This window comes from Prunus persica, chromosome G5 (assembly GCF_000346465.2).
Source record: "Prunus persica cultivar Lovell chromosome G5, Prunus_persica_NCBIv2, whole genome shotgun sequence".
Taxonomy (NCBI): Eukaryota; Viridiplantae; Streptophyta; class Magnoliopsida; order Rosales; family Rosaceae; genus Prunus; species Prunus persica.
Window position 1 is genome coordinate 13,215,321 of NC_034013.1, and position 10,027 is coordinate 13,225,347.

At 35.8% G+C, this 10,027-nt stretch overlaps 2 protein-coding genes across 3 annotated transcripts in view; both read left to right on the top strand.

Annotated features, from left to right (window-relative positions):
- Nucleotides 853-5,870, top strand: LOC18777226 (signal recognition particle subunit SRP68). Of its 2 annotated transcripts, none has more exons than XM_020563719.1 (14): nucleotides 853-964; nucleotides 1,054-1,158; nucleotides 1,244-1,310; nucleotides 1,398-1,508; nucleotides 1,696-1,891; nucleotides 2,115-2,200; nucleotides 2,564-2,759; nucleotides 2,871-2,982; nucleotides 3,154-3,281; nucleotides 3,412-3,618; nucleotides 3,761-3,870; nucleotides 4,320-4,449; nucleotides 4,744-4,893; nucleotides 5,439-5,870. In XM_020563719.1, exons 2-14 carry the CDS (start codon nucleotides 1,065-1,067, stop codon nucleotides 5,658-5,660), a joined length of 1,809 nt encoding a protein of 602 aa, XP_020419308.1. In that variant the 5' UTR covers nucleotides 853-964; nucleotides 1,054-1,064; the 3' UTR covers nucleotides 5,661-5,870. The 2 variants fall into 2 exon arrangements, with proteins under 2 accessions (XP_020419308.1, XP_020419309.1); XM_020563720.1 differs by having other exon boundaries at nucleotides 862-964; nucleotides 1,051-1,158.
- LOC18778123 (ADP-ribosylation factor GTPase-activating protein AGD3) overlaps nucleotides 6,924-10,027 on the top strand; it is a 7,558-nt gene continuing 4,454 nt past the window's right edge. Inside the window, exons 1-9 of the mRNA XM_007211256.2 lie at nucleotides 6,924-7,329; nucleotides 7,806-7,882; nucleotides 7,981-8,081; nucleotides 8,475-8,545; nucleotides 8,628-8,690; nucleotides 9,039-9,083; nucleotides 9,516-9,581; nucleotides 9,700-9,747; nucleotides 9,842-9,937. Of these exons, the coding sequence (XP_007211318.2) occupies nucleotides 7,285-7,329; nucleotides 7,806-7,882; nucleotides 7,981-8,081; nucleotides 8,475-8,545; nucleotides 8,628-8,690; nucleotides 9,039-9,083; nucleotides 9,516-9,581; nucleotides 9,700-9,747; nucleotides 9,842-9,937 (612 nt within the window). The 5' untranslated portion in view covers nucleotides 6,924-7,284. The remainder of the gene's footprint in view (nucleotides 7,330-7,805; nucleotides 7,883-7,980; nucleotides 8,082-8,474; nucleotides 8,546-8,627; nucleotides 8,691-9,038; nucleotides 9,084-9,515; nucleotides 9,582-9,699; nucleotides 9,748-9,841; nucleotides 9,938-10,027) is intronic.

The window sequence follows — 10,027 nt, forward strand, 5'->3', positions numbered from 1 at the left end:
GGATTGAAATTGAAAGGCCTTTATGTTGTTGCTTGTTATATAAGACAATATGATCATGTGGATCAGTAACCCAGCTTCTCTCAATAGAAATCAGTTTTCTTCTTTGCAAAATTATAACACTTGTCCTTTTAGCATGAAATACTAAAGCATGGGCATAAATGTTACAGCATCTAATCTAAGTTGGTATTGAAAAGTCACTCTGTGGAGGTTACATAATCATATGGCAACACTCCAGCTCTGATTCATCCCTACCATGACAATTCAGTCATATTATGATGGCCATTTTTATTCCCAGTTAAATAAAGGTTACTATCTATCTATATATTATTTTATATATATATAAAGCAAAAAACACAGAATGATGAAACATTCAAAATGCCAGAAAATGTCATTGGTTAATGTAAACATTAAGAATTGAAATTATTGATTAAATAAGGATAATGTGGTATATTCGCATTTTTTATATTAAAAAATTAAAATTAAAAACAAAATTAGATATTATGTCCTACTTTTATGGAACATAACTACTCATGTTATATTTTCTTAATTCTAAAAATAAATAAAAAAATCAACGCATGTGCCAAGGGGCTAGTGAAAAGAAAAAGAGAATGTAATAAGGGGTAAAATGGTATTTTTGAATTTTGAATTTTTTTTAAAAAAAATAAGGAGTCCATTTTGGAAATTCAAATAAAATTATAATTGAATTACCCATTTTAGAATTGAAATGGAATTACAATTTAAAGTTGAATCACCCATTCTTTTTTTATGGTCGTAAAGTTGAATTACCCATTATAGAATTACAATTACAAATTATGCCCCTTCACGTGTGCACGTGCCGTAACAGCGCCAAAGGCAAGAGACCATACACAAACTAGTACGAGCCACAGAGAGAGAGAGATCACTGCGAGGCAGCCGCCGGAGAAATCAATCCAATTACAATACCCGATACATCACCTTATCCAAGGTAGGTTTTCTCGGCAACCGAACGTCGTCGTTTCGGTGCGAAATTCATTCTGCTAATCAGTTGATTTGTGTCATTCTTCTTCAAAGAAGGCCCTTTTGAGATGGGGAAAGATAGCCAGGCGTCGTCGGCTATGGAAATCGACGACCTCAAGTCAAACAGCTCCGATCAGATCGCCCCTAAATTCTCCATTAACGGTTCGTTCTCTGATCCCTTCGTTTTTCAAATCATTACATCATTTCCGTCCTTTTATTTATTTATTTAAAATGTTGATTTTTACAGTGTTGCAGCTCTTGAAATCTGCTCAGATGCAGCATGGTTTGCGCCACGGCGATTACACTCGCTATCGGTACATTCATCGTCATTTAGTTTAATTTCTGTTTTATTGTTTTCCTTTTTCTCTTTCTGAAGTTTTGGTTTTTTATTTTTTTTGCAGGAGGTATTGCACTGCTCGGTTGAGGAGGTTGTATAAGTCATTGAAGTTCACTCATGGCCGTGGTAAATACACCCGCAGAGCCATAACTGAATCTACTGTCACTGAAGTGAGGTGGGTTTTCTTTTTTCTATGCCTTTTGTTTGTGGGATTGAATTGCATGTTTCAAACACTTGCATTCTCATTTGGTTTATTTGGGTTTTCTGGTTTTATTGCTTGATTAGCTGAATGCATGAAGTTTGAAGTATGGAGAAACAATAGTTTCATGCTTGACAGTTTAAATTTTGTGGCTTTGTGATAGGTTTCTTCATGTTGTTCTTTATACGGCGGAGAGAGCTTGGAGCCATGCCATGGAAAAAAGACAGGTTCTGGATGGTCCAAATGCTCGTCAACGGATCTATCTAATTGGTAGGCTGAGGAAGGCGGTAAAATGGGCTACTCTCTTTGCACAGTTGTGTGCAATCAAAGGAGATTCCAGAACTTCTTTAGAAGCTGAGGTGCGTCTGACATTGTCTTGTTTTGAGTTGCATATTATGTCCTGTTCTAAATTTATAATTATCTTTGGGTCATAATATGATGTGTTCCAGATGTGTAATTGCCAGCAGTATTCTTTATAATCATATGGTATGCTTAACATTCGATTTACATTGATTAGGAGAACTTTTGTATCAAGTGGCATGATTTCTTTTCTTCTCACCTTGCTCGTTTTAATTTATGTAGGCTTATGCCTCCTTTATGAAAGGGAGCTTGCTGTTTGAACAAGATCAAAATTGGGACACAGCATTAATGAATTTCAAAAGTGCCAGGTTCATTCTTCTCTCAAACTATATATATTCTTTAATGCTGCTTTTATATTAGAAATGCATGGGAACTGTCTCCCCTTGATTGATAAGTCCGCCTTAAAAACATTTATAAAAGAATCCCATTTCAAATAATGTGATGCCTTTAGTTTTTGTTTGCCCCAAAAGTCTTCATTATCAACAATCAGAAGCATTAAACTATTAAAGTGCATGCGAAATATGAAACATAATTTCTCTAATTGCTTTTCGTTGCAAATCAATTCTTATGGAACAGATACAACGTTTGAGTTGAGATGGATATGCATGTACGGAGTCAAGTATTGTTGGTTTAATGAGTAGTGTATGGCTAACTTTGTTAATACATTATAGGGCTGTTTATGAGGAACTTGCGAAATATGGAGACCTGGAGAGTCAAGTTTTGTGCCGTGAGCGTGTTGAAGAATTAGAACCTAGTATTCGATACTGCCTACACAAGGTTGGAGAGTCAAATCTACAAGCCTCCGAACTTCTACAAATTGGTGAGATGGAAGGACCTGCTCTTGACCTCTTCAAGGCTAAATTGGAGGTAAGTTTGATTGTTATTAAAAGTAAACCAAACATGTGATGCTTTTTCATTTTTTTATCCCTCAGAGGCTTCTTTTTATTCTACTGACGACTTGAAGAAACTTGGATATAGGCTGTTATGGCTGAGGCAAGATCTCAACAGGCTGCCTCCATGACAGAGTTTCATTGGCTTGGTCATAGATTTCCAATATCGAATCCAAAAACTCGAGTTTCCATTTTAAAAGGTAAGTAATTTGTTTAATTTTGTTGTTTCTTAGTATAAGGGCTCCGACATAAATAAATTGTTGTGCAAATATAGTGTCTTATTCATCATATAATTTTTCTTTCTTTCTTTTTTCACGTTTATAATCCTAATAAAGTGCCATGTTTTGTTTTGATGTCATAACCTTGTTCAGCTCAAGAATTGGAGAAAGATGTACTTGGTTCATCAGCTAATTCACTCCCACCAGAGAAAAAACTAGGCATTTTTGACAAAATCTTTACTGCATACCATGAGGCAAGGAGCTGCATTCGCAATGACTTGGTATGGAAGTTGCTCAATATTAGAACATTTCTGTTTTTGATGCCTACCCCAAGAGGGATATTTGTTTTTGTCCCGTGCTTCAGCATTACTCTTATTCTTCATGCTGCTGTTCCTGAAGCGTTGTATATAGGCCAGTGCAGGTAATTCTGAAAATGTGAAGGATGACCTGAATGGCCTCGACAAAGCTGTTAGTGCTGTTTTAGGACAACGAACTATTGAGCGCAACCAACTGTTAGTTAACAATGCAAAGAGTAAACTCACCAAACGACGTGATGACAAAAACGAGAAAGCTACTAAGCCTGAAGAGCTCGTTCGGTTATATGATCTCTTATTACAGGTTGGATGTCTCTGTTTTGCATTGTTTCTTTCTTGCCTTTCTTTTTGTGGAGATGCTTTCCCGTTGATTGCTGACTTTGTTAGAGGCTGATATCTGAAGCTAAAAATTGAATACCTTATGTAATTGTTGCTATGATTGGCAGAATACATCTGATCTTTCAGATTTAGTCAGTTCTGGAAGGGATAGAAAACCAGAAGAAGTAGCATTCACGGAAGATTGTGAACTTAAAAGTTTGGCTTTCCGAGCAGAAAGGTTTTTCTTTTCATTTCTTTTTTGGCTTACTGCTGTTCATAGATGCTATGTTTTGGGGATTGCTTCTGTATTTGTCTTTTCTCATTGAATCTTGATATCAGGACACCTTTATCTTCCATAAGATCATTGGCCATAGTACATTAATCTCTTATGATCTTTCTCTTGCCCTTGTAGGACTATTTATGTAAACATCACAAGTGGTTTTCTTGCATTTCAATTGACTTTTAGGAATAGTTACCAATTTATATATCCTCTTTCTTCTTGTTTCACTCCTTAGAAAAAGTTGTGGTATATAATGTCGAGGATGCACTATGTCTCTGTTCATGCTTGTTAAATTTCCTTTGCTTCTTAAACAAATAACCAAGGTTCTGCTTTTATCATTTGGTATTTGGGTGTCAAGAGATATTATTCCATTCTATCAATTTATAGGCATCCCAACTTTTTGTCAGGTGTTTCTTTTTGGGAAGATCATACAGCTTGGCTGGTAAGAGGGTAGAAGCATATGCATTGTACTGCCATGCCCGCTCTCTTGCCGAGACTGCCCTACAGAAATTCCAAGCTGTGAATAATGGTGATCAGGTGCGTACTAGTGTGTGCTTCTTATTTTTGGCAGTATATTTGCATAAACATTGAATAAATATGATTGACCTCTTTGCTATGATTAAATACTCTTTTTTCAGATATATCTTGTGTAGCTAGGCTATTTTAGTCTGACCTTTGGTTCCCATTGCAACTGGGAAAAACAAAGGTCTTCTTGAGTTAAAGCTTTCATTTAGTTGACATCTTATCATAGCATATACCAACTTTCATGAATAAGCTCTAAGATGAACTAGTATTTAACTCGGATTGGTTCTATCTTTTTCCTTTTAGCAGATGATCATCGAAGAGTTGAAGATATTGTATGATGAGTGCAGATCTAACAGTTGTATAGAGCATGCCACCGGGATCATGGAGGAGCTGAAGGCTCCCGAGAATCTTTCAAAAAAGATATCCAGTATCAATTTAACTGGCGTTGATAAGAAGGTACAAATTAGTCTTTTCCTCATCCTCAAAGAATAAACCAATGTTGTGCAGAAACTCTGTAATTTTTGCAAGAAAAATTTGCTGGCTAATGAGATCTAAACTATTTAGTTAACAAGTGTTCAGCATTTTATTTGGTTAATGTATAAATGTGTCAGCCATGATAGTTTTGCATACCAGATCAGGCTCCTCTCGATTTGGGTGCAGAAATGAAGAGGTGTACTTGAATCTGGACAATTAAGGTGGTCTTTGGCCTGTCTAGGCTTGCCCAGACCTTAGACCATCCAGATTCAAGAACTGGCCTTTTCGTTGTGTACTAGTTATGCTTTTCTATAGATGTTCAAACTATTATGTGTTATCTAGGTTGTGAGAAACTGAGACTCCAAAACTAGTGATACTTTGCTAAATTTCCTTCTTTTGGATAAGTTTTTTTCTGACAAAATTGCCTATTAGCATCTCTGCGATTATGCTCATTTTGGAAGATGTAGGAGAATGTGCCTGTGTCTATTATTACGCTTCTGTGATTTGCTGATTTGGATCTTTTTCAGGTGGAGAAATTCCTCCTTGAGAAACTCGATGTCTATGAGTCTGCAGTTGGTGAATCCAATGTGAAAAGTGCTCCGCGGATTGAAGCTTTCCCTCCTTCGTTTCAATCAATAACTCGCAATCCCATTGTTCTGGACCTTGCCTATAACCACATTGATTTCCCATCTCTTCAACATAGGATGAGGAAAGACAAAAGTGGCTTCCTTAGTAGGTTTTGGGGATGAGTTCTACACAGTAGGTTCATTTTATACTCAGAAGAATTTGAGGATTTTACTGTTAATTGTACTCTGTCCTTGGCCTCATAGAAGCCAATTTTGAAATTAGAAAAAAGGGAATATGGAGATGCAACTTTTATTTTTGATGTGGAATGATAGAAAATATTAACAGAACTTGAAATTTCAGAGTGGAAATTGTTGCGGTTATTCTCATTGGAATTTTTGGCCGTTTTGGAATTTATTTTTCTTATTGAATATGCGGCCCTTCTCCTGTCTGTGGGTCTAGCAAAACTTGGTTTTCAACTTATTATTGGTACCTAACAATGAAGTTTCAATCAATGTCATGAAGCGCTGAAAAAAGCTGTTGGGCGAGTATCTTTCTTCACCAAGGAAGCATGTATCTTAGCAACCTTGGATTAGATACAATTAGGGATAAGTTATTATCTATAAGAGTAAACTATTGATTTGTACTTAATTTTTGATTTGCCCCCCGAACTTATACTTAATTTTCTATTTGCCCCATGATATTTTTTTTAAATCAATTTAGGATATGAACTTTTTTTTTTTTTTTAATAAATTTTATTCCGTCGATAGTCTATTCTAAGGGGAGGTGGAATTCTATTTTAAGGGGAGGGGGGCACCCACAAGGGGATTCGAACTTTCATTTCGTCTAAATCTAAGAAAAGTCGGAAAAATATTTCAAAGTAGCACCGTCCAAAAGGAAAAAGAAATTTCATGTCTTGCCACTTGGGAACAAAAGGTTTAGGATCAAATAATTGTGTTTAGTGAGAATAAGCCCGTTTTGTCAAAGTTCGCCTTTTAAGGCAAAAGGACAAAGAGGTTGAAGATTTCATCGCAACTTACAAACAAAAACAAGATTGGTATATCTGTTTCATGCAATATCCCTAAGAAGCTTTGGAGGATGAAGAAAAAAAGAACCAGGGAACATTCCAAAATTCTTAATTATCAGATTTCTTATGTATAAGTACAAGTTGGAAAGGTAAAATGAGTTGAGCAACCAAACATATCATAAAATTGTAAGAGCATTTACCCTTTACATCCGAGGTTTTGAGTTCGGTTTTTCTCATATCGCTTGTATATGAAAACGAAAAGTACTCAATGTAAAATTTGACATTTACAGACAACATGCGAAACTTTTGCTGTGAATTTTACATGTACGGACACACACAAGTTTTGTTGGATAAGGATAAATCATAATTGGGCTCAAACTTTTGTATTAGTGAGGTTAATTGTAAATTTGCGGAACCTAAAGCGTTGCGTTGTGGTGGGAAGTGGTCCAAAATACTAGTTATTATTACACACAAACAATGAGGAAAGAGAGAGAGAGACAGTTAGAGAGTAAAAAGGAAAAAGGCGGGTAAGATTTTGTGACATACAATTTCTTTTTTAGTGACTGCCATGAAAAATCGCGGACACCTTCGTCTTCAACTGCACCACAAACCTCCTTCACTTTCGATCCCCGTTTCATAATTATTCTTCCTTTTCTTTTTTAATTTCCAAAAAAAAAAAAAACAGAAGCTTTTGGCACCACATTGCCGCCATAGCTCTCTATCTCTCTCTCTCTCTCTCTGCACGAATTCAAGACGAAGGTGATCTCTGTTTCGTTCTAAATATGCATTTCGCAAAGCTTGATGATTCGCCTATGTTCCGTCAACAGGTTTTTATTTTATTTTTCTTTTTGTTATTATACTGTTTCTGTGATTATTCAGTTATAAATGCGATGAATTTAGGAGCTCAAAATTCAAATTGTTGGTTTTGGTAGCTGGTTATATCATGTCGGTTTACAAATTTCATATCTTTTGCTGAATTTCTGGTTAATATGGTGTGACATTTTAGCTTCCATTAACGTTCCTTTGCCTCCTTTTTGAATAAACGCATATAATGAACCATCATTGGAGAGGGGGGAAAAAAGAAAAGAAAAAAAAGAGAGAGAGAAAAAAGAGGCTTTGATCAATCTTGATATTTTAATGATATTTGAACTCATGCAGTTGATGGTTCGTTCCTTAAGATGCAGAAAGGCATTGCTTTTTCTATGAATTTGTAGTTTATTTGTTTCAAATTCGTTATTCCTTCCTCTGCACAATCTGGACACTTGAAGTTGGCTTATTGATGTGTATTCTTTCTTTGAAACAGATACAGGGCTTGGAAGAAGGTGCAGAGTCATTGAGGGGAAGATGTAACAAGTTTTTCAAAGGATGTCGAAAGTACACGTATGATCTTCAAATATATTTGGCACTTTCACCTCGCGCTATCTTCTTTTGTTCATTAGCAACTGCCATATATCTTTGAAATGTCTTATAATTTTCAGAGAATGGCTTGGAGAAGCGTATGACGAGGAAATTGCTTTTGCAACTGCCCTTGAAACTTTTGGGGGAGGGCATAATGATCCTATCTTTTCAGCTTTGGGAGGTAGGTCTTTTTATCTCTTTCATTCCCTTGAAATATGGGTTATATAATCTACTTGAAGAGAATAATACGCAAGGGTCACCATACTCACACTTATGCTTCTTATGTTTAGGAACTAAATAACCTTTTGAGCTCCTTGTTAGGCAACCACGAGACCCCAAAAACTTAAAATTCACGTTCAGCCCCATTCTCGAAACTGACCACAACTAAAACTTTTAGGGAGCGGACTAACAATGTATATTAAGCTAGCACTCTCAACACCGAAGTTCATGGAAATGTTGTACTGCTGCTATGTGTTTGACTTTGTAAACATAGTTCATGGCTTCGTAGTTACATTATATGTTGTGTCTGTGTATTTTCTGTCAGTACTTATAAATTCCACAATGATTTTCGCAGGCCATGTTATGACCAAATTCACAATTGCATTAAGAGAAATTGCAACGTACAAAGAAGTTTTCCGGTCACAGGTAGTAATTTGTTTTGCATGTCATGATGCTTACTTTGTTCTAATCGATTTTTCTGAGCTGAAGTTTCTTAATTTGTTCTCAGATAGAGCACATGCTAAATGATAAGCTGTTGCATTTAGTCCATGTTGATCTCCATGATGTCAAGGTACAATGTCTTGCGAGTTTTGAAGTATGCTTGTTTGCACATATATGAAGGCGATTCCCAAATAGTATCATCAGTAGTTGCGTTTCTGTTTTATCAGTGGACTTTGCAAATTAACTGAAGCTTTTCCCTTTCCTTTCTCAGTTTCTCGGTTTATTTGATATTTTTGCCAAGGCATTTCATCATTTTGTAATTTTAGGAATCACATTTCATTTAGTAGCATGCCCATTTTCTGGTAATCACTTTACATGGCATTGGTTTTGATATTATCAACTCTGTTTCCTTTCTTCCTTTCTTCCTTTTCATTGTCTAACAAATTCCTTTTTTCGCTAAAGTATCTTATTGATGCAGGAAGACAGAAAGCGTTTTGACAAGGCTTCTCTTGTATATGATCAGGTGGTTTTCAGTTCTGAAAATTTCATACATCACATTGAAGTTTGCACAAGAATATTTTTTTTTCCATTTCCAGATAATTTCTTGGACAAATTTCAGATTTTTTTCTTCATTAAAAATATGGTTTCTTGTGCACCAATCATATTTATTTTTGTTAGATTTGAATATCTTTATTTATTCATGGTGCCTTTTTCATCTTTCATAGTAGCAATATTTGCATCTTTTAGTGCCAGTGTCTATGTATGTGCCTTTCTCATGCTAAGTAGTTTCATTAGTAAGATTATCCATCAATTAGGATCATTATTTTATTAATTTATATTGTGGCTTAATTTAATTGATAATAAAAAAAGAATAAGAAACTGACAATGCTTATATTATGAATTGATCAATCCTTCTGATTGTGACTTATAAGGTAAATGCCTATTATGTGCACAGGCACGCGAGAAGTTTCTATCATTGAGGAAGAGCACTAGGATGGATATAGCTGCTAGTATAGAGGAGGTATATCCAAAATTGTTTATCTCCCCATTGAAGTACTGTTTGTATTGGTTGAATTAAGATAGTTTTCCATGGGTGACCATTATCCTTTTAAATCTAATTTGGTAGAGAGACATTCCAGGAACTGCACAATGCAAGATCCTCATTTGAGCAGGCCCGCTTCAACCTGGTAAGATCAGTCAACAAGAAGATCTTTCAGTTCAAATAAAGGCGCAATACAGAAGCATTTAGGCTTAAAACATATATTGTACTTATGCATCCAGGTTACTGCTCTCTCTGATATTGAGGCGAGAAAGAGGTTTGAGTTTCTGGAATCTGTTAGTGGGGTGATGGATGCTCATCTTCGTTACTTCAAACAGGTACATGGCACAATCATGGGATAATTTGTGCGAAGCATTACGTTGCATATAAGCTGATTCTGATATTCCGCACCCCCCCCCCCCCCCCCC

What these genes read in the sequence shown, in the direction of transcription:
- LOC18777226 (XM_020563719.1), top strand. Translation starts at nt 1,065, where the DNA reads ATGGGGAAAGATAGCCAGGCGTCGTCGGCTATGGAAATCGACGACCTC. An exon ending in ATGAATTTCAAAAGTGCCAG is followed by an intron (nt 2,201 to 2,563) that starts GTTCATTCTTCT and finishes AATACATTATAG; the next exon opens with GGCTGTTTATGAGGAACTTG. An exon ending in CTGTGAATAATGGTGATCAG is followed by an intron (nt 4,450 to 4,743) that starts GTGCGTACTAGT and finishes TCCTTTTAGCAG; the next exon opens with ATGATCATCGAAGAGTTGAA.